The sequence below is a fragment of the Pocillopora damicornis genome, chromosome 6 (genome assembly GCF_964200805.1).
Source record: "Pocillopora damicornis chromosome 6, jaPocDami1.2, whole genome shotgun sequence".
Lineage (NCBI taxonomy): Eukaryota > Metazoa > Cnidaria > Anthozoa > Scleractinia > Pocilloporidae > Pocillopora > Pocillopora damicornis.
In genome coordinates this window covers 22834819-22857739 of record NC_142675.1, presented here as the reverse complement: position 1 = coordinate 22857739, position 22921 = coordinate 22834819, and the positions used below count along the sequence as shown (strand labels likewise).

Here is a 22921-nt window from a genome sequence, read left to right as displayed (position 1 = left end):
CATGGCTGCTTAAAATTCTAACTTTCTTAAGATGGATTGGACAAAAGATACATCAACAAAGCCTTCTCCATATCCATGTGGTAACCTTTTACATCCTAACATCGGTCTGCATATTCTCCATACTGTTCCCATATGTTATCTAGGGTGTTGATGAGGAGACTTTGTTTAACAATCAAAATCTTAAGTTGGTGATTATTTCCTTTATTCTGGTGTTAATGATTGATTCAGGGGTGACATTGAAAGGGAAAATAAGATGCAAGTCACTCTTGGGAGTCAAAGTGTGGATAGAATGCTATACAGAAGAGCAACTTTAAATTAAGTTTTTAAACCATCTTTAGTTTGTCTTTTCAAAAGATAAAACTCATTAGCTAAAAGATGTTTGTGAACTCTTACCTGTTTCCAATGTTTGGTCATTTTTTTTTTAAATTTGTGTTTGGCATTATAGTGTGAATTTGAATTGGCTTAAATAACTTCTTCAAAACCGTAACAGAAATGTTGTGCATGCCAGTACCAATACTGGCAGTTAAATGTTGAAAATACATCTCTTATTTTCTTCCATTAAACACAAGAAGTTAACTTTAATTTTCACTTGAGGTCAGTAAAATTTTTCTTACATATCTCTTGACAAATGCACAATGATTAGGTTTGAAGTTCTTAAAACACCAGTGAAAACTTTGAAACACAGGGTACATCTAGGGGGGAAAACCAAAGGTCCAACTTCTCATTAACCTTGATGTTCAGTTCTTAAAGTGAGAAACTGTCAGAGGAAATCTTCTCTCAGAAATGTTGCCTTCTTTTCTAGCCACGTGTTTAGTGGTCACCAGTTATTTTCTAAAAAGGCTCTTGGGATCACTGAGGGTTCAAATTTGGTGCTGATGGGTTGTAAGCAAAACCCTACAAAACAAATCAATTAAATTAGTAAAAGACCCTTAACTAAGGCTTCAGATTTAGATAAAACTGTCATCTTTTTGTGTTGTAACCCTTTTATCAGTTGCTCTTGGTATGAATACCCATAACCTTAACATCAATATGCTTATTCTCCATACTGTTCTCTATACATTACCTTTTGTACTGACAGGGAGAATGTGCTTCATAGTTAATAGGTCCGTTAGTTACCGATCATTTCTTTAATTCTCATGACCTAAAATGTTTGATTCAGCATTCAATCTGCAAGATAAATATGCAGCTAGTCACTGCTAGGGGTTAAAAGGTAAGTATTACCTGAGAGTAAGGTGCAATGTAGTTAGGAGAATCCATTGGTGGATAACCCAAGTACCACTTCGGCTGTTCCGGGATCATCATTCTGTGAAACCCCTGGGGATTGATGGTGACGTTGGGTGGGGCACCAGGACTCAAATTCTGCATCCGTGGGGAGCAGTGTAGGTAACCAAAGTAAGGAAGGGGTGGATTAGACAGGTTTGTGCATTCAGGGAAATGTCTTGACTGCTCTTTTGGTAAGCCAGGAGAACTCCGTTTGGTATCCAAAACTCCTCCTGTGTTTATTGTTTTCGGCAGATAGCTCACTGTGGGGGTTGGATCATATCCTGAGAATGATTCAAAAGAAACACCATCTATGTTAACAACCGAAGTATAACAAGGGTAATGAATCAGTTGATCACCACGTGTCTACGACTCAGATTCACCCTATTTCTTTTGAAATTCTTCAGTCTATGTAAAGTCTGAAGTCGATTGCCAGCCGCTTGTCGCAAAGCTTTCTCTGTGTCTCTTCTTTCTTTTTTTTCCCTTTTTTATTTACCATGTTATAAAATTAACTGCAACTGTTGGCGGTGTTGTTTTTCAGCTTGTTAGCGACATATCATTCCTAGCAGCCAAAAGTCTCGTCAAAATCTCATTAAAAATTAAAGTGAATTGAAATTAATGTTCGTCATTCTGCTAAGTTTAGTTAGTTGGTTTTTTTTTTACTGTGAACTTGAGAAAAGAGACAAAATACGAATGATTTTTATCTGCATTGGAGAGTTTTTGTCAGTGTCCAGACAGCTCGGCCTCAGTACGTGCCCACACTGGATAATGATAACGAACGGTCGAAAGTTCATAGAGCACAAAGCAAAGACCATTCATAAATCGTTACTCTTGTTTGCGATGCGAATATTTTATTGTTAACATTTGATTTAGATCGCACGTTTTAATGAGTGATTTGGATCGATTAACAATTTGATTTGAGCTGATGACCAGCAATTAATGAATACCTTTTTTTGAAAGGGAATGGATAAGCAAACGCATTTTTCTCTTCAATTATATTGTCCATGTCGCATCGTGTAAATGCTGTTTTCTTTTCAGCAGGATGTTTACACTTAACCTGTACTTTTGCTAGTCAGTACCTTATTTTCAATTTTTTTGGAGCATGATTTATAAGGAAAGAACTCCAAAGTAACTTAACTCATTACCAACACATATCAACTGTAAATAACGAACCATTTCCTTGTGAGAGCGAAGTGAGGTGGGCATCCGCTTTGGCAGGTTCAATAAAGGGTTCCTTCATGTTTTTTTTCTCGGCAACATCTGCCTGTTTAGTTTTCTTTGCAGTTTTTTTCTTCTTGGACGATTTCTCTCTGACTCCCTCTGTTTGACTTTCCGGTTTCATCGAAACCAAGCGTCTCTCCAAAATTAAAATACAATGCTTGCAGTTGCACATCTTGTAGGGGCATACATTTCTATGGCCCTTCAAAGGTACGGGGTATATACCGTGGTTACGACAGCGCGTGCATTTGGGCTTCTGCCTTGAATCCGATCCTTTGTCTGAACAGGAGGATTTGGAGAGCATGATATTGGCCACTTACAGTTAGTGCAGAGAAGAAATATCACACCGACGAATCTTGTAGGAGGAATGAACAGAACCACGAGACAAAGCTTTGAAATAGCACTTTCAAAATTTGATTGACAGTTTGCAGCGGTTGTTTCGACCTGAAGGTTCCCAGAAGTACTCCAAAATTGGACGAACTTTAGACCTCTGAGGTCAGTGTTAAAGATTCCATCAGCAACATGAAGGCACATAATACTTAACGTTTTCTATTTCTAATTATTTTTAATAAAAATTTTATTCAGTTGATCTCTTTTGGTAAACAACTCCTTATTTGGTGAAAGGAAGCCCTTTCACTGCTTGTGGTGCAGGGTACAAATTGATGTTTTTCTTAAATTGCTCGTTGTGTAAGTAGATGCGTTCATGAGCTCAACCATTACACAAACACGATTCTTTAAAGGGAAAGTTCTATACCTTTTGAACTGACCGAGAAAAGTTTCCGGTGATAGCACCTTACGCCAAAAACGTACTTAGACAGATAAGACTCGTGTCTGTTACCACAAGATCGGCAGAATTGAGACTGCAAAACAATTAAATTAAGTTTGCAAGCGAGATGGTTTTCGCTCAGGGATCGTTGTTTTAACCTTATAAATATAATATTTGACGGAGTTACCTAAACTATGATCGTAATGGAACGACTTAAAAATTTTTTTAAAATCATTTCCATAAACAACATTTTTATTTACACCTTTGAGTAGTCGGCTACCTCGATAAGTTTCATTGAAATTGAGTTTGTTTCAGAAAGTTCTCAGCAGCTCTATCACTTTTCGTGGCAAATCTTCGAAAATTTCTACATAATTTTAACTAATTCGCTTCAAACCTCTTTAGATCAACAAGGCAGGTTAGAAGGCGTAGACACTAATGACGTCACAGACAGTTACTGGTTCACCTTTACCTGTCGTTTTTCTGTCAAGTTTTTTTTTTTTAATACGGTGATAAAAAATTCAGGTAGGTATTACATTTTTTCGAGCGGGAAAAAAGTTAGCCAGCGTTCCTTTCCCCTGCAATTTGTTTTCAACCCAGCGAAGCCTGCACCTTAGCGATTGCGATAACACTATACTTTCTGACTGACCTTTCAACTCAGGAAAAACGTTACAAAAAGATAGTAAAGTAATGTTTTCCAAAGGTGTATCATTCTAAACTCCTCTAGCTGTTTCCACCTTTGGGTAGTAAACATAGAGTGCACGCCAAGCACTATGACTACGTTCTTCAATTGCTGAAAAACGTTGCCAGTTGTTGAGACTGACCCGTGGGGAATTAGAAACAATTTAATGCTGTCTCTGTTGACAGTGATAGTTCTCTAGAAATCATCAAGTCTCTGCACCTATAGTCTATTCTCTGAGCCCCAAAAAATAAAGAGAACCATCTGTTCACATTGTGATGCTAAACCGGGTTGTATCTGTATGCCACTTCGGCCCGCTCCTCTGGAAGAAAACAGCCCGATCTGTGTGACAATACTGACACTGGGGAAAAAATCAAACGCACTTTCTTTTACAATAATAATTTTATTTGGAAGACTGCAAGTAAATCCTTGAAACAAGTTCCGTGCATAAATCAAGTCGTTCCGAGATGCAAAACAATTTGTAGAAAAGAACAAAAAGTGGTCACTTTAGTGACATGGCGTCTTTCCCCGCCGTGTCATATCGGGTGTTTTCTCGGACAGGTAAACTGTTGACGACGAGCGTGCCTCGCATGGTCATCGTAAAAATGAAGAGAAAGAATGAAAATTACTTAAAGAACAAACTTTGTCCATGAGAGATGGCAAAGATCGCACTTCATGCGTGAAATAACTTTACCCTTCCTTCCCCTTGTGCGCAACCCATACAGGCTTCGACTTGTCACGCGTCACAATAGAGTTATCTTTCAATAGAGTACAGTATAGGGTACAAAAAGCCGCTTCTTTTTTCTTTCTCCTCTTTTGGATTCATTTCTTCTTCTTTTTGCTCTTTTTCCTGGAAGGTGATCTTGAGCGGGATCTCGATCGCTTCTTTCGGGACGAGTTTCTCTTAGAAGGTGAGCCACTTCGTGACCTGGAACGTTTACGCCTCTGCTTGCTGCCGGGAGAGCGACTTCGGGATCGGGACCTTGCCCGCCCGCGGGATGAGCTCCGGCTGCGGGATCGCGATCTTGACCGTTTGGAATTCGAAGGCGAAGGTGTGCGTGACTCGTAATGCTTCAAAGACTAAGAACAGAAAAAAAGAAATTATTAGGCGGATGTTTAATAAACAAGGCTGGCGGGTTAATGTTGATCGTTTCAAAATCCACTGAAAATTTTTTTTTAAGAATCTTCACGCCAAAGTATCAGAACCTGTAGGGAAGTAGTCAAGGGCGATCCGCTCCTCTCGGGAGATCTCGAGGTCGAACGACTCTCAGAGGACTGGGACCGCCGAGTTCGCTTTCTGGCAGAAGGGGACTTAGATCGACTCCGAGACTTCTTCCGGCGAGAGTCGGATGGTGAATTTGTGTGGCTGCTTCCTTTCTTCTTCTTATCTTTTACTTCTTTTGGTTCAATAGCCTAATAAATAGAAGTAGTAAGAGACTGAGGTTGAAAGCTAAAATTTCCAAGAAGAGAGAAAAAAATGTGATGAAGTGGGTAGAGTTGTTTGCTATATGAGAGCATCACTCACTTCCAGTAACTTGGCCCTGAACACATCACACTGTTGAGCAATGTCGCTCGCTCCTTTTGCTTCCAGTTTCTGGGCATACGTTGCAACTTTGAGTTCGATTTCCCGAAGCTTTTTCCGTCTGCTTTCGTCAATTTCCGCTACTCGAGGGGTCTCTGCGGAGGCAGCTGAGGGCTCCTCGGGTCTTTTGGGAGAATCGTCTTTGATGGCGGGTCTAAACGAACGTATCATGAAAGTCCTTAATTAAATCTTATCCATTTGAAAGCGAGGCTGGCTTTTCTTGCGCCAAAATACATAACACCTCTTCTATGAAAAGAACATGATTTGGAACCTCATCTCTCATGTGTATATTACTCACTCTGGTAAAGGCTCCCGCTCTTCAACCGTCTCCCATTCAGGTCGATCCCATTTTGAAGCAACGTGAGGAACGTCTGAAAGAAGAAATGAAACAGAAAAATGAGAATGGGATTGTAAGGCAGTCCCTGTGCATTAGAGATGAGTCAAAAAGGAAATGTAACTATAAACCGACGAAAAAATGGTCGGGCAGAGTTCTTTAGAGAAGAGTTTCTCTGTTAGGGATTGTCCAAATCAGCAAGTCAATCAACTTAACCTTGCAAAAAACGCATTAATTATTATTATTATCATCATCATCATCATCATCATCATCATCATCATCATCATCATCATCATTATTATTATTATTATTATTATCATCATCATCGTCATCATCATTACCATTATTATTACAGCCAGCTCACTACTACTCGTTTAAATTACTAACTACAATTTTGCCGAAACAATATAAATTGTCTTTAATCTAATATGAACACTGGTAGCCTAGACAACTAACAACAACTTGTCAAAATCGCTTTGAAGCTAAAGGTGAACATTATATTAATTATTTTCAATAATAATGAAGAAACATGGAAACGCAGGAAAAAGTACAAAAATCTCGTGAAATCCTGACCTTTATCTCGCGACTTGTCGGAACTCTTTTTGCCGTCCACTGAGGTAAGGAAAAAAAGAGGTCACGTGTTTTTAACAAATTCTCCGAAGTAACATCATAAGAATTGTATAACAGACAGTAAGGAGAATTACTAACGAGATCTTGGGAGTGAAACATTCAATAATCCACTTACTCGGCTTTCCGTCAATATCATCACTGGATAGAGGAACTCCGTCGATATCGGTCTGTTTAATCGGGAAGCCATCCATATCGCTTGATCTAATTGGGACGCCATCCACGTCACTTGACTTGACGGGCAGACCATCGATGTCGATTGGTTTTCCGTCCAGATCGGCCTTGCTTTCAGTAAAAGCCTCCTCGACAGCCTTGAGTAGAACAAACATCAAGAAATGACAAAAGGTGGACTCTTTATCACTAAGTGACTTGCATCAATTTTCTACTCTCAGTGTCATCCCTGAATCAAACAATTAAGGTCAAGGGAACAAGGAAATGATTTCCAATTAAGCTCTTGATTGTTACACAAATTCTCCCAGATGGTACCAAAGCAAATATACGGAGAACATTATGGAGTATATGCGTACTGTGAAGGTGTAAATTGACTCTCACGGAGCTTGGATCCAGACCTCTCGTTCGGAATCTTAGACAATTTAATTACCAAAAATGTAAAAACCTAAGGAATGAATGTCAGCAGACTTGTGTAAGGTTTGTACAAAGTTTACCTCTGGTTGACTCGGTCTTTCGTTGTTACCCAAAAACACGTTCTCCAAATCAAACAAAAAATCGGGAGTATACACAGCCCAGTCCATCCACGCTGCAAGACAGCGAAGAACTTGTTTCTGAAAATAAAAAGAATATAAATTTTTATTTTTTTCCATGTCGTCCACTGGTCAATGATCATACCAAACAACATGCCAGTCTAACTGTACAAGGCAAGCTTTCTTAGTCCTCTATGGCGTTTCATTACTTGCCTGATTTAGGGTTTCAGAGGAAAAGACTGAAGGGTTGTAAAAACATAATTCATGTAAACTCACCTTGAAGTTTTCTGCTTTCATACGAGCATTTATAGCTTTGAAAGAGACACTTAAGTGACCAAATATGTCTGGGAGGAGAGTCTGAAATCTGAAAAGGAAATTGTAAATATCTCATTCTAAAGTACATTTGCGAGCAAAATTTAATCTTTCTTTTTAATACACGGGAGAAGGACATTTATGTTCCTACAGAGAAGATGAACAAGGTTCCTTACCCTTTTCTGTAATAGGACACATTTGGTACTTTGACAGAGCAGTTGTGCAGAATGTCTGACACCAGGTACAGCCTTGCGACCTACAGAGGCAAATGTCACTCAGATTCAGCACAAAAATGATGAAGAAAACTGGAATGGATGAAGACTTTGAAGTCAAACACAAGTAGGCTTGTTACTCCTTTCTAAAGTAAAGTTATTCCCTTCTAAAGTAACTGATGGTAAATTCTACGTGGGACTTGAGCTCACAATAAGATCTTCATAGTTTAAAATTGTCTCTTCTTCTTGGGACAACCATTTTCTCCTCTCTCGTGGAACACACACATCCAATTCACCCTACATAGTGGAAATGTTGGCATTCTACTTACCTTAACTGGCAGAGGGGTCTGCAAAATTGACAGTGACTCAGCAATGCATTCAACAACCTGAGTGAACAGAGTAAAGAGACTTAATAAAACTTTGCATATGTGAAAAAAAAAATGTAAAATATAGTTAGGACCAAATTAGAGCATCAATTTACTGGGCATAATTTATTATTTCCAGTAATTACAAGTATTTGGTCATTCTCTTGTCAAAATTAGACTACAATGGGTTGCTATTGTTACTATTGTTACTAACCCTAACCCTAAAACCCTAAGCCTTTCGACAAAATAGGAAAGTTAGTATTTTCCTTAATGTAAGGAATTTGGTGATGTGCCAAGAAAAAAGGAAAAACTTTAGATAGTTCTGAATCATTCTTTCCAAAAACTCACTTGAAACAACAACTTACTAATTTGTCATTTTTTCTCTTTTAAATAATACACAAAGACAGATTGTGGATATAGACGAAATAATATTTCACACTCTTTTAAACAGCTGGTGCCTATTTATATCAATCATGAGAGAAAGACCATAGCATAATTTCTAATTTACCTCCTCTGCACAGTCTGCATGATCAACACAAAACACCATACATCTGGAAATTTTTATCCTTTCTGGTGTTAAATCCCTCAGCATGTCTTCCAACCTGTCGCGCTGCCTGCAACCACAAAATTTTCCCAAAAATAGATTTCTACTTTATACCAAAACAAATTCACCACATTTTTCAAACCAAAACTCTTTTGCTTTTGCCCTACCCCTCCCCTGTCACTTCTCTATTGATGTATCCCTTATTTCAAGATTACCAGAAAAAATTACAAGTATAACGCAACTTAGTTGTCTACTCTGTCCTTGTTGTACACATGTGCCAGAAAATCTTATTCTGTGTCATCAAAAGAGCCAAGCATTGCATCTGTATACACGTCTCAGTTTTGTGAAACATAAACAATTGATTAATCATGATTGTTGTCAGAGATTGAAAAATATTACTTCAAAAGACAAAACGCCACTGATAAATGCAACATCCATATGCTAAAAATCAAATATGTGCCCCATGAGGTGTACAGTTCTACTCAAAGTAGGTTGACAGGCTCAACTTAAAACTCTATATTTAAAACCATCAAGAATTGTGTATTGAGACTCAAGAATCAGATATCAAGGATCGAGACACTCAGAGAACTTTACAAGAATCGTGATCCACAGTTTTGAGGAAACTATTTAATTCTCCCACACATAGCAACAGCTACAAACAAAGCACTTGGCACTGCTTCTCTTTTGTATAAGGAGATAAAATAAAGTTTTCCATGATCCTAGGCCTTATACTGTCAGATGGGCAGAGATCTTACCTGTTGGATAGAGAACACTTCCTACTACTTGGTGTTGTGGATACTGATGCAGTATGACTACTGCTGTGACTGCTACTTGAGCTGTGTGATGAAGATGGTGCAGTTGTTGATGTCTGTGACGTTGATGGTGCAATGGGTGTTTCTACTTGAGGCACAGGTTGTTTATTGGCATTAAAAGCTGCTGCACTCATGGTGTACTGATGACACTGAGGTGGTTTCCACAAAGAGCCATTATTAAACATTCTAAATTTTTCTGTCCGCCATTTAGTAGGGGAATCACCCTGTAAGTGAATGGAGACAAAAAGGAGTATTGTGATTGAATGTTGGAAAAAAAAAAATTTGAGGGTTGGGGAAGAGCCAATCAAAGAAAAGGAAATACCAAAAGCAGCCAATGAACATGCAAAGCGTAAACAAGCAAGAACACTGCTTATACAGAGCAAACCAGAACAAACCTGGAGAATGGAAAACAGCTTCCACCGATAGTAGATATGTTCTGGACAATGATTGTCAAACAAGAACCTACAGACAGAGATTCATAAAACGACAAATTTAACCCTTTCAATCCCTGAAGTGATTAATATGTAACTTCTCCTTATAATGTCCATACATTATTCCACAAACAGGTAATGGGAATACTCAAAATTATCAGCTAGAAGTTGTTACCTTCATCTAACACCAAATTCTCAGAACTAATTTATAAGGAAATATGTGACAGCCAGAGGGGAGAATTAATATGATCTTGAAGGGTTACAAAAGAACAAGTTTGTGTGGACCCATCTTCAATTTCAAGATGATTAAGGAATATCAGTTTTGCAAAACAGAAAAGAAATAAAAGAAGTGCAAAAAAGTACAAAAAAGGAATAAAAATGAGTACTATGGATGAACAGGAATGATGTTACACTCAATGACAAATTAGGAAACTGCAATAATTTGAGCTGAATTTCCAAGACACGCGAACTGTAATTCAGAAGATAATATTAAATCACCTGTACATTGGGTTGTTCAGTTCTTTGTTCATGATCATGGCCTCAAACATGGGTCCCTCACGCACGACAAATTCAACCATACGGTGTACGAGGCACAGGAGGTTCCTGTGGGAATTACAGTGGTTACCACAACAACAAACAACATGTGAAAGTTAGTGACTATCACTGTGAAATCAAACATGGTAAGATGAACATCTTCACCTCAAAGCTGATTAAAAAAAGTGAGTTTTTTTTTTCTATGGAACTGAATGCATCCTACATGTAGAGCTAATTAAATATGGCTAATTTTTCAGATTGTGTGAATAAGCACACAAATGAAGAAAACATAGGAAATGGTTTACAAGTACTTTCTAAAGAATTAAGAATAGTTTGCCATGGGGCAACTTATTTTAAATGACTTTGGCAAACAAAGCACAGAAACCTTGAAGCACTCAAGCAAAAGCTTCCCAGCAAAAACACCACTCAACTAAATAGATGTTTATATGATACAAAACAAAAGAAAAAAAGTCCTTGAAAATGGCTTGAGCAAGCCACTAAACTTAAAGTATTACTTCTAGATCTGACAAGGTGGTGCTACACAACAAATTCCAAACATTCAAGCATATACAAAGCTGTTAAGACTTTGTTAAATACAATTTATGAAATTGGAAGAGATTGTTGTAGGCATGTATAAATTACTTGTGATACTCAACTTTGAGGAACATAATGGTGTTACAGAGATTATAAAGAGAGTAAAGAACATAATGTTTATATTTTTTGGTTGCAGTTAGATTTTAATCATATTACATATTGTTTAATTCACCAAAAATGCCAAAAAGGAATCAAAAATGGAAGAAGCAAGAAAAAACTTTGTATTAGATGTACTGTGTACACCTGTACAGAGGCTTTCTAAATCAAATAACAGGGTGTAAATAATCTACAAAACAACAAAAATGTACAGACATCATATGGATGATGTGTAATATTTATCAAGCCTGCCATGGAGAGGTCACTCAAGAAACATACCAGTAGCCAGTGATTATTCCACAAGGGAATGAAAAAACAACAGTGAATTTTCATAGAAAAGGTACCTTTCCGTCGGGATTACAACTTTCACGACCGCATTGGCTAAGGTCTAAGAGACAATTGCCAAAGACTTTGTGAGTATTAAACAAAACAGCTAATAAGATGTAACCTACAGTTAACATAAATACAAATTGTGAATCTGTAACAGCTGATTGGAATGTAAGTTAAAGGGTGCATGCATGCTCTGCGCTCTCCATTTTTGATAAATTCAAAATACTTGCCCCAAGAATTTCAAATAAACATGAAATATGTGGAGAAAAGACAAGAGAATTGTTCACTATGTCACAAAAATATTTTTTTTCTTGATTTAGCAGTTTTTTTAACACAAAAAAGGAACACCATGAAGATATACTTTCGTTAATTAGAAAATAGTTCAAAAGAAACAATTCTTACATCACAAGAAAAAATCAAGACTCACAGGAAAAAACCTGACGATGAGTTGGTCCCAAGAAAAAGTTTTATATGGTTTTTGGTTTAGAATAAAAAAAAAAAAGAGGACTTTTTCCTTTTATTCAACTTACAGTATTCTCACAAAGGCACAGACAGAGATAACAATACAATAATTAATAATTATATATTAATAAATGAATATGTAAAACTTAAATACTGACTGCACATTACAAATGGCAGAACCACTTTGTACATGTAATAAGAAACATCATGCATTAAATATTCATACATGGGAAAAAAACAATTACAGAGGAGTTATGAACATGTAAGTATTGCGATTCCCTAGGCTACTTCATACAAACTCTGAATTCATGGATAAACCATTATCTGAAGCTCACCTCCTTATTAAAACCATTTGCATCAAGATTGCGCTTGCCTTCCTCGGCACCCCCCTGTGGGGGAGGAGCACTGGAGTAGTCATCTTTCTTTTTATCAGGTTGGGCATTAAAAGGCAACCCTGATTGGGGTGGTGGGGTAGTGTCTTCTTGCATCTCTGGGGGAATATAGATTGGATGGGGTGGTAGAGGAACACTTTTTCCCCAACCTAGTTTCATCTCATAGGACATGACTTCTTTCCCTGTGATCAGAAGTAAAAGAAATTCATAAACCAAAAAGGGTTTTTAGTGACAACAATGTTTTCAAAAGGGGTGCTTTGTTAACATAGTATTGAGCTCTTTTGTGACAGCCAATAATCATTAAAACATTAGAGTGATGAGAAAGAATAAAGTTATCTCTTATCTCTTGACAAAATTTCAGAGAAACTTATAGTACAGTATATAAAATAAGAGAGGTGGTAAGTTTTGAGCTTGAACTTCAGACCTTCAGATTCTACACTTCAATGCTCTACCACTGAGCCACAGAGACTCTACCATGAGCAAGGTCTATTATGAGGTTCATATATATAAACAGAATACCAGTTAAGTGTGGAATCCAAAGGTCTGAGATTGGATTCCTCATGGGGACTCAGAATTTTTTCTTTGTTCCATGCTTGTGACTGGACAAAAAACATCTTTCTCTATAGAGTGTAGTTTTGCATGAAATGGGAGGGGGAGGGGGAGGGGGAGGGGGAGGTGGGTGGGTTTAAATCAGAAATGATTATTAAGATACATTGTTCTCAAGAATACATGTTCTTTAAGAATTTGAATGTTTGCTTTAAACCCAAAACCTTCAGCTCTGAGATGAAGAAAATCCCTGTGAAATTAAATATTTTTGATAAAATCTAACCTTTTAGAGCATTAAGAGCTTTTTCTCCATCCTTTCTCCTCATGTAAGCAACAAAACCACAATTTCTGTTGCGAGCCTTCTCCTCCTCAGTCCTAGGCCACATGATTTTAACACTGGCCAAAGGTCCATACTTGCCAAACAGTCGCATTAACATCTCCTCTGTCATCTAACAAATGAAGAAAAAGCATAAGGGTGAATCATACAGACCTTTTGAAACTAGGACCAGTTCTAGCTTTGGATTATCTTTTCAGTAACATACTCTAACAATGTTCTTCATGAAGCTTCAAAACACTCTTTATGAGCAACAATGCTAATAAGATTATTGCTTTTTCATATAAATCAGGCCTGTCCTGATCGAGAAATGATAAAATGGCTTCACAAAAACATATCTTAACCCTTTAACTCCTGTAGGAGTGATTAGCATCTAATTTCTCTAAACCCCTGAATCACTCACTAGGGTCAAGAGACTATAAGGAAATGATCACTAACTAATGAAGTCCTTGATTGTTAAACAATTTCTCCCTGTCATCATCTTAGGAAATGTGTAGAGAAAAGTATGGAGAATTAACTTACTGCTGGATTGATGTTTCCGATGTAAAGATTTGTTGTGTTGGGATCTCCAGTATCATGTGATCCATATGAATAACCTTCCTCTACAAATATAAACAAATCAATTACTGGTTGTAATTCATTGGGAATGAAGGAAGCAAAATGTAAGTTTCTGATCCTTGTCACATGTTTTGTCTTGGATATAAAAGGAGAAATTCACAATAACAGCCACAGACCAAAGATAAATGGAACCAATCCTGTTAAATTTAAATTTTTTTTCTTAACTTCTGAATTGATCTAAACTTGATAACTATATACTTTATCACCCAAAACTATTAGTCCATACCTTTGGAAGGCGCAAGAAGGGATGGTGCCATATTTTCTAAGACCTCTCTGGGAATATCAGCTAAATCACCCTTCTTGATCTTGTGCCTTATCTCCCGTTCCTTCTGTTGTCTGAACAAAAAGAGACAAAAAATCATAAAAGCATACATGCCTGTAAGAATAAATACAATTATTACTCTCATATACATTTAACAATAACTTTATTTACCTTTTTAATTCTTCCTTAAACAGTTCTAAATTGCTCTTCTTCTTTTCTTTCTCTTTGCCTTTTTTCTTAACAGACTCCTGAAAAAAAGAACAGAAAATGCAAAACATTTGATTGCCAGTGGAGAGTACAGTACCGCTCAGATATATGTTAACTACACAGGGAAGGTCAGACATGCATATACAATTTTTATGTGCACAGGGACAAAAAAATGCACAACTTTTTTGCCTTTGTTATTCAGTGCTATAAGTTTCCTATGTGTTGCACTGCAACATGTACTGTAGCATAATGCAACAAGCAATATGGTGCATAACATTCCTCTGACAATTAAAGTACTGTTAACACTTGTGGGAGGAGAGATGCACTGTGGAGAATCCATCTAAGTCTCTTGCCCAAAGATAACCAACACTTCAACTCCCATGAGTGACCAAGAGAGAATTTCTCTTTTCCATATCAATGTAATATCAAGCAGACAAGTGATAAGAATAAAGAAAAATAGCGATTAGGGGGATTTTTAGTTAATCCAATACCAAATTCTCCAAACTAACATCACAAGAATTATATGGCAGATAGTAAGGAGAATTGCTAATGAGATCTTCAGAGTGAAAGGGTTATGCTAGCCACTAGACCACTATACACAAAATTAAAACTGAATACACACCACTTTGGGAGCTACCAATTCAGTCTTGATTTTCTCTTCCATAACAGTAGCAGATATCTTTGCCATTGGCTTGTATAGAGCTCCAGCCTGCGCCGAAGCAGTCTCCTCTGTAAAACATTCACAAACATCAGCAACAAAATCGAACAACCTCAGCAATTAAAATACATATCAAACAACTCCTACCTACAAAATAGTGAAGAAAATCGAAGTGGGAGGAAAAGAAACATTAAGATAAATTCTTCACTTTACCCTTTAACTCCCAGAAGTAATTAACTGTAACTTCTTCCTATAGCATCCATATACACTGTGTCATCCAGCAAATTGGTATAGAGAATACTCAAACTTATAAGTTACAAGATATTATATTGATCTCACTGGTAGTGAGAAAACTCAAACTTATCAAGTATAAGATATTATATTGATCCAACATCAAATTCTCCTAACCAACTCACAAGGAAATGTATAGCAGCCAGAGGAGAGAATTACCAATCCAATCTTGGGAGTTAGAGGGTTAACAAATTTGATTGAACACAGGAAATGACTAAGAGAACATGTATATTCATGTACATGAACAAGAAAAACAGTACCATGAATTATAGCGTAGCCAATAAGATATCACATATTATAACTGGAGTAAAATTAGACACAAAATAACAATTATGATTTTATAAATTTATTGATTAAAGTATAAAGTATCCTCTTGCATCAAAATGTTCTTTAAGTGTCTATGAAATACTCTTTTAAATTTATCTTTAGGTAGAGGACAATGACAGATAAATAAGTCCACTTTTTATTTGGAATAATAGCTACATGAATCAGTTTTGAAAAAATTTTACCTTTTGTTTCTGGGTTGATTGTATTGCCGCGCACAAAAGTCTTCCCAGCCACCCGAGCATCTTCAAATGAAGCAACAAAATCTGCAAACACTTCAGCACACTCTGATTCTGCTTTCTGAAAACAGACACAATTATAACTTTGACAAAGTATTCAAGAACTGAAATTAAAACTTTCCTATTACAAGAGCTATTTTAACATTGCTAATCCACGCAGTTAGCAGGACACTTGTCCTGAATATTGCTAATAAATGGTCTTATCAGTCAACTGATTTGTCAAAAAGTTAGCTGAAGATCAGAGCATCCAAATAACACATTAACACGAGAAAGGGACATGGATTTTTCTCTATCCCCTTGCAACACATGATTCACAGCTTCCTTCAATCTAATATAACCTCCCCTCTTTTCAGAAACCCTTGTGAACAAAACAAACTTGAAACCTGTTGAATTTTTTGTATGATTCCTGTGAACTTCACCAAACTGAAAACGTCTAATAATGCATGCTGCACGAAATGCAACTTGCTTGATTTGCTACCCACCACAGGGATTGCAAAATATCCAAAAAGACAACCATCTCAGGAGCATGCTCAACAAACACATGAAAATTTTGAACCAAACACATGGAGAGGCCAAATACAACAAATAGTCAGGTAAATGTAACATTACCCCTGAAGGAGATTAAAACAACTGGATCGATTAAATACGTACATTACCAGAGTTGACAATATAGCTCTTTCTAATGCTACCTTCCAGGGCTTTTTAAAAATCACTCACTTTCCATTCCTGATCAACAAACTCTTATATATCCTTAACCATCTTGTCATAAAATCTTACACTATGCACCATATGAACATTTACACATAGCCTCTTCATTTCTAAAACATCCTTCAAATGTCAAGTTCCATTAAAAAATACACATGCAAAATCTGGCTTTCAGTTGCAGCGTCTTAAATCTCTAGTAAATCGTACCGACAATTTTTCTGCTTTCTTACGATCTTGGATATTCTACAGTACAAAACCAAAATTAAGTGAGACCTTTTTCTTCTCATCAGAATCTAGCTTTGATCTAGCGGGTTTCTTCAGTCCAGCGTTCATCATTCCAACAGAGAAGGACTTCAACTTGCTCTCAGAAATTGTCTGCAAGGAATACATCCATTGCAAAGCGTTACTTTGACGATGAAACGTCGATATCTTGAATTCCAAATCAATTGCTAAGTAAAACGAGAGAACAGATGTTAAATTTCAGCTTACCTTCATAGATCCTGGGGTTAACCCTTCTGGGGTCAAACCCCACGGCAGATTCTTCTCAGGCTCTGATTTTTTCCCAGCCATTACATGTTGGATTGTGGTTGAGAATCGACCCGACGTGCTTTGTTCTAAAAGATGACTACGCATGACCGAAGTAACCAATACCTTTATAAAACAATAATTAAATAGAAATTTTTCGTGTTGATATGCGGCGGCCCGGCTAGCTCAGTCGGTAGAGCATGAGACTCTTAATCTCAGGGTCGTGGGTTCGAGCCCCACGTTGGGCGCTAATCTTTTCAATTCTCTTTTTTTTTTTTTTTCGGTTTCTAAATCTTAGTCTTCGAGCATTTTTTTCCCTTTGGCAGATTATTTCAAAGGACTGGAAAGTAAAAAACTTAACAATTTAACCATCGCTGCTTGGTTGTGGGCCCAAAAAAGCTCAATACAATCACCGGTGGAGTCTCGAATAACAAAACTTTGATTTCCTTGCTAAGGATTTCCTTGCTAAGGATTTCCTAACAGTAGACAGTGAAATCGCTTGGCTCATACGTACGTTTCTCTTTTCCATCCCTACCCCCATTCTCACTGGTCACTTTTTTTGTGCGTTTTCGTTTCTTTTCTTTTTCCTTTTTGGCTCGTTTTCGTCCATGCACTCGCGCGCCTCACGCTTCCTTCGCTTGAGTAAGACTCAATCACGCACGTTTACGTTAAGACCGACCTTGATCATGTCTTTATGATCCTTTATTTTTCCACAGTGCTTTAACTCAACAAGGAGATTGCTATTTCCTTGATTATACAACTCGCCCAAACGCTCTTATTTCATTAAAGCTGTTCTCTCAGCTTTCAAGATCAGCGAATAATAACCTAAACAAGAGAATTTTGTTCAATAATTTCATGTTTGTCTCTTATTAAAACTGCTTGCAACTGACGATTCGGCGAGTAACATTTCACTGATATGCAAAAAGGGAATAGAAGTGCTCTCATTTAACAGCTTGAAGTGCAGGTCTGTCGGGTAAAAAGGAACTAAACCCACGATCAGCGCCGGGCGTGTATCTGAAAATCTGCAGAAAAAAAAAATCATGCTGTGTATTTTAAACATCAATATTTTATTTGTAACAAATGCAAAAAAAGTTTGATAGGGAAAGATACCTTAGGCACTCTACACTTTCTCTATTACGGTTACTGGTCACTTCGCTGACAAATCAACTCGTAACAACCAATTTGCCAACACTATTAGTCAACTTGCAGATGTACCTTTGGTTAACTCTCAGACACCACCTTAATAATAAGCCCAAAACTTAACAAAAGAGGGTTGACCGGGTATGTCAGTTAAATGATTGTGGATGTTGGCAAGGTACTGACCACAGATGTCAGCGAAGTTACCAGTAGGTCACAAAGTTGAACATTCTTATCATCATTACTTGCACTACCGATATGCATCAAACCATTGGTCACCTTACATGGGCGCAACATTCAAAAACACATTCCCAATAAATTAACTTGCCTTTTCTTTACAGAATCCATAATGATTTTACTGGCTTTTCTTGTCATATCACAGAATAAATGAAAATAATACAGTTTCTGGCACTGCAAGAAATAAACAACACTAACCTTTTAATCTGTGTCAATATCTATTAATTGCTACTGTGTTAGCTTCTATTAACGCACAGAAGCCTTTCATGATAACTAGCCTTGCAAAAGTTGAGTCAGTCTACTAAACTAAAATTCATTGTTTTGATTCACCTTTTCAAACAATGAGATGACTGTTTTAGGAGCTACTGTCAAAGGGCCTCCTTTAGCAATAATGCACACTCGTTGAAGATGTTTTAATTCTCCAAGTGACAGTAAGAATGACTCATTGATCCTAAATGCTTTCTGTTGAAATCTGGGAAACAAAATAAGATTTTCCAACTATTATCAGCATGAAATTCTAAACACTGCTAAGCCATTAAGGTCATGAGAATAAAGGAAATGATCACCACATGAAGAAGCTCTTGATTATTAAATGAATTCTCCTTGTCAGCACCTTAGGAAATGTAACAAGAACAGTATAGAGAATGTGCATACTGATTTTAGGCTGTAAAGGGTGAAATAGGATTTAATGCCCCTTGCCCCAAAAACAAGAACAAGGAGAGACTGAAAACCTGAACCCCTAAAATGGCTTGCCTGGAAATCCCCTTGTTTTGTCAGGCAATCTGGCAAGAGTTGGACAAAGACATGTTAATTTATGCTTGTATATCTCCCAATGATCTTATGCTCCATCCTTGAATAGAAGTGTTTCAATAGATACATTTCCCTGTCGGTGGTAAAACTTTTACATAAGAGTTCACCTGAAATCTCGAAGTTGATGACAACAAGAAAGTGCCTGTTGCAGAAGTGCTACATTCCCTGAATGGCTGAGATTCTCAAGGTTTGCAAGGGATAGAAATTGAAGATTGCTGCAGTTCTGTGTGATGGCAACTAAGAATTTCAAACTTCCTTTTGTATATGGCACTAAAAAGTAGCAATTGAAATCATAGTATTATTAACTGAAAATCTTAAATGATCAGGTTACACTTTAATTAAGGATTTGCTTACTTGTGATATTACATTTGAAAATTTGGAATGAAAATTATCCTCAGGATGTCTACTAAAGACACCACATTAGATATTTCACATGATTATGAACCTACTTGAACATGATTAAGAACCTGGTGCTGTCCTTAATTTTTCTAAGTATGGTTTTAACATACTTTAGATTTTTGACAAATCCTTTTCAATTAACATTAAAACCAGGCTTTTAGACAGTATAAATTTTGGGTGAAGATTGAAATAAAGTTGAAAGCTCTGTAAATGTTAAGTCCTAAACTTTCATGCATTTACTATTTGGCACTTCATGTACCAGTGGCCTTTATATGCATAAATTGAGCAACAAAACAAATTAGTTCTTAGAGGTTTCCACTTAGAAGACTGTTGAGATCACTTCATGGGAATACACTATTAACAATTATCATTTTTTTCCAAGTTTGTGAATAATGGAAAAATATCTATTTTTATTACCACAATTGGTGGTAATGGTTCTATCTGATTGGCCAGTTTGCCATTGTTGATAAGAGCGCAGAGAACCCTGCTCACATCAATGTGTCATGCAATGCCTTTATCAGCTCTCAAACATGGATAACTTAAACATTTTAACGAGTATATTCTGGTAAAAAACAAATTCACAGTGGCTAAGCGTGGTCTGTGCTCTTTTGGACAACAATGTTCATCATCACAATGGTCAAAATATTGTGGTCTCACAAGGCACAGCCAAGTTAGTCTGCAACATTTTGACCACTGCGATGAAAAATATCATGGTCAGTAAGAGTGCAGACCATGCTATGCCACTGTCGATTTGCTTTTTATCACTGACAATATCAACCCCAAAATTTGCAAACTCCAGAACTGATTAGCATGTTAATCAGTCCTGGGAGTTAAGGAGCTACACCTAATTTAAGTCCTATCTGAGGAACAAACCTGAAAGAGTAAGCCTTTGCAGGTGTTTCCAGTTGGCAATTGGCAGGAGACCGTCAAATGTACCCCTTCTTGCATCACATGTTGGTCTGGATGGTGAAAAAAAATGGTAATAGTAAGGATTAATGTTATCAAAAGCCTGTCATCACTAGACAAGCTGACAGGGTTTGCCTTGCAGGCATAATCATAGGAAAAGAAATGGTGCTCATGTTTGGAATGCCAAAAAGTAAATATTAAAACAATTGAGTCAAGAGCTCTGTACATGGTGCTCACAAAGTATGCCTTTTCCATTTTCTAACCATGCCTCAGTGTGATTCTGAAATAAACAGTAACTTACTGGTACAAGGGTGGACGGTAGCTAAGCTCTCTGTCATGACGTGAGGGAAACCAAAGTTCAAAGTCTGTCATTCCAGTACATTCTTGGGTAAGAAAAACAAAATGGTTCTGCAATTTGGTGGCTGGGTCAGTGCTTGACTGAGAGTTTTTAAGATTCTGTCCATGACATACTCTTCTGTTTGCCTTGAGTATACTTCCTTTAAAACTAGTCTTTGCACCTTCTGTGTCATCACTTGAGACTTGATGTGTCACACATGTGCAGAGGCTGAGAGAAACCAGATGGGTGAATTTTGAGATGACTTTGATGCAACTGTTTGATTCTTTCTGGGATGTTTGATCATAATGTACTCCATTGAGGTTCAACTCAGCCATTTTTGGGCACAATAAAGCCAGTGATTCCAGTCCTTGAATCTTCAATAAAAATATATCAATTTGTCAAAAAATGACAATAGAAGCAGCATTAACACCTCACTTCCTCAAAAATGTATCTGTGATGAGAGTTTAATGATTAAGAAAATCAAATTTTTCCCTGAACTAACATTAACATGTTATTTCCTTGTACAAAATTCATACATTATTAGCAAATAAGTAATGAGAGTACAAATAAACTTATTGGGTAGAAGTTATTATCTTGATCTCACACCAAATTCTCATATCCTTTCATACAAGGAAATGTGTGACAGCTAGAGGGGAGATAAACAATCAGATCTTGGGAGTTAAATTAAATCCTTTAACTCCCAAGATATAATTGTTAACTCTTCCTTTTGGCTGGTAGACATCTCCTTGTAAATTAGTTGGAAGAATTGGCTGTTAGATTAAGATATAAACTTCTACCTGATAAGTTTGAGTATTCCCTTTACCTGTTTGCTAGATAATGTATTATTATTATAGGGAGAAGTTACATTTTAATCACTTCTGGGAGTTAAAGGGTTAAAGAGAAAACAGACTCACTGGTGTGAAGCAATCTGAGCAATTTTGTAAGTTGAGAATCTCCAAGTTTGGTGAAGAAGTTGCAATGATTTGAAGAAAATGGCCAGAAATGACAAAACCAGAAAGATTCAAATACACCAGTGCCTGCCACTGCATACTAAGAATTGTCATAAGACAATCTACATCATATTCGTTTAAAGCCAAGGCCCCCAACTTCAAGTTGACAATAGATGACCTGTTTCCCACAGTTTTCATAAATTTTTCACAAATGTCACGGTTTCTGTCAAGAAATTGAAAACTGGAGGGTACAATAAATGTATGGAGAGTTTCACTTTCCAACCCATGATTGATTGACTTCCTTGCTTCTCCAATAACACTGAGACCTGCAAAATCAATTTTTGTCTCTCTTCTGCAAAACTGGATTTCACTTCCTTCAATGGAAAGTTTGGGACAATGGGACCTGTAGCTACCTGATGCATCAATCCACTGCAAGGTAAATGCCTTCAAATGAAGTTCACTGCAAATAATCGGAATTCCCTGATTCACAATGAGGGCGGTCACATAAATGTTTGGAAGCCGGATTGTCAGACTATCCAAACCTTTAAAAGCTTCTGAAAGTCCACTGCAGAAAGAGAGCAATAATCCATGGAGTACCCCTAAGGTATATCCCTCCAAATGAGAGCCTAAGGGCAAATCCTTTTCATTCATAGACCATGCAAGCGTTTTAAGGTTAGCATTGAGTTTTAAAAGAGAACAAAGTGTTTTTTTGGTAACACTACAACCAAGTAAGTTGAGAGATGTTAATTTTCGGCACTTTTGCAGTGTACTGGAAAGAGCTCCTTTAATCCAATAGCATTCTTGTAGATTCAGCTCTTGTAGTGAGTGTTTAAACTTGCTGATGTAGTTGCAGATGAAACCGGAGGATAGATGTTGCTTCCCATGAAAGTTGACGCACCTGAAAACAAAAGATGCGCACAAAATTGAACTTACTGCTGTAATAGAAGTAAAAGTTAATTTATTAATTATGAGGAGTTTTGGTCCTCTCGAGCTACTTCGTTAGCGTTAAATAACCTGTGAAGTTGAGGAATTATTGCAAGTTTACGCCAGCAGCGGTTCACTCTTGACAAAGAAATAAGCTCCAATGGTTCAATGTTTTGAAATATCAAAAGCAACACTTCTTCCGGAAGATACTCCATCTTGGATTGTTTCGCTGAAAACAATACTTCACGTAATGGACATGTAATA

General features: G+C 37.1%; 3 protein-coding genes and 1 non-coding gene across 5 annotated transcripts; 1 reads left to right on the top strand and 3 right to left on the bottom strand.

Moving 5' to 3' along the window:
• Positions 1-558: 558 nt before the first annotated feature.
• LOC113681934 (uncharacterized) lies at positions 559-3106 on the bottom strand. The gene is given in 4 exon segments (XM_027199067.2): positions 559-894; positions 1222-1544; positions 2434-2790; positions 2793-3106. Coding segments are annotated over 4 exon segments (945 nt in total). The 5' UTR covers positions 3013-3106; the 3' UTR covers positions 559-849.
• A 1197-nt stretch (positions 3107-4303) lies between these two features.
• LOC113681965 (U2 snRNP-associated SURP motif-containing protein) lies at positions 4304-17081 on the bottom strand. Of its 2 annotated transcripts, XM_027199108.2 has the most exons (24): positions 16922-17081; positions 16706-16807; positions 15674-15788; positions 14838-14944; positions 14180-14256; positions 13973-14082; positions 13651-13730; positions 13078-13243; positions 12192-12430; positions 11409-11452; positions 10339-10443; positions 9805-9871; positions 9353-9633; positions 8562-8667; positions 8018-8074; positions 7653-7732; positions 7441-7528; positions 7129-7245; positions 6582-6774; positions 6410-6448; positions 5801-5873; positions 5446-5656; positions 5127-5333; positions 4304-5000 (listed from the first exon to the last, which is right to left on the bottom strand). In XM_027199108.2, exons 1-24 carry the CDS (start codon positions 17063-17065, stop codon positions 4743-4745), a joined length of 3066 nt encoding a protein of 1021 aa, XP_027054909.2. In that variant the 5' UTR covers positions 17066-17081; the 3' UTR covers positions 4304-4742. The 2 variants fall into 2 exon arrangements, with proteins under 2 accessions (XP_027054909.2, XP_089064622.1); XM_089208496.1 differs by lacking the exon at positions 5127-5333.
• Positions 17082-17132: 51 nt separating this feature from the next.
• On the top strand, positions 17133-17205 carry Trnak-cuu (transfer RNA lysine (anticodon CUU)). The gene has a single exon. It is a non-coding gene; the product is annotated as a tRNA-Lys (tRNA).
• A 436-nt stretch (positions 17206-17641) lies between these two features.
• On the bottom strand, positions 17642-22900 carry LOC113682073 (F-box/LRR-repeat protein 18). The gene is made up of 8 exons (XM_027199222.2): positions 22748-22900; positions 21698-22631; positions 20748-21157; positions 20414-20499; positions 19249-19411; positions 18662-18803; positions 18423-18505; positions 17642-17979 (listed from the first exon to the last, which is right to left on the bottom strand). Exons 1-8 carry the CDS (start codon positions 22870-22872, stop codon positions 17811-17813), a joined length of 2112 nt encoding a protein of 703 aa, XP_027055023.2. The 5' UTR covers positions 22873-22900; the 3' UTR covers positions 17642-17810.
• Between the last annotated feature and the right edge of the window lie 21 nt (positions 22901-22921).

Coding starts and splice junctions, on each gene's coding strand:
- LOC113682073 (XM_027199222.2), bottom strand. CDS start 22,872: ATGGAGTATCTTCCGGAAGAAGTGTTGCTTTTGATATTTCAAAACATT. Junction 22,632..22,747: donor ATAATTCCTCAACTTCACAG/GTTATTTAACGC, acceptor TTTTGTTTTCAG/GTGCGTCAACTTTCATGGGA. Junction 19,412..20,413: donor GCAAAGGCTTACTCTTTCAG/GTTTGTTCCTCA, acceptor GCTACTTTTTAG/TGCCATATACAAAAGGAAGT.
- LOC113681965 (XM_027199108.2), bottom strand. CDS start 17,065: ATGCGTAGTCATCTTTTAGAACAAAGCACGTCGGGTCGATTCTCAACC. Junction 15,789..16,705: donor ATTCTGATGAGAAGAAAAAG/GTCTCACTTAAT, acceptor GTCTGTTTTCAG/AAAGCAGAATCAGAGTGTGC. Junction 5,334..5,445: donor TCAGGGCCAAGTTACTGGAA/GTGAGTGATGCT, acceptor TCTATTTATTAG/GCTATTGAACCAAAAGAAGT.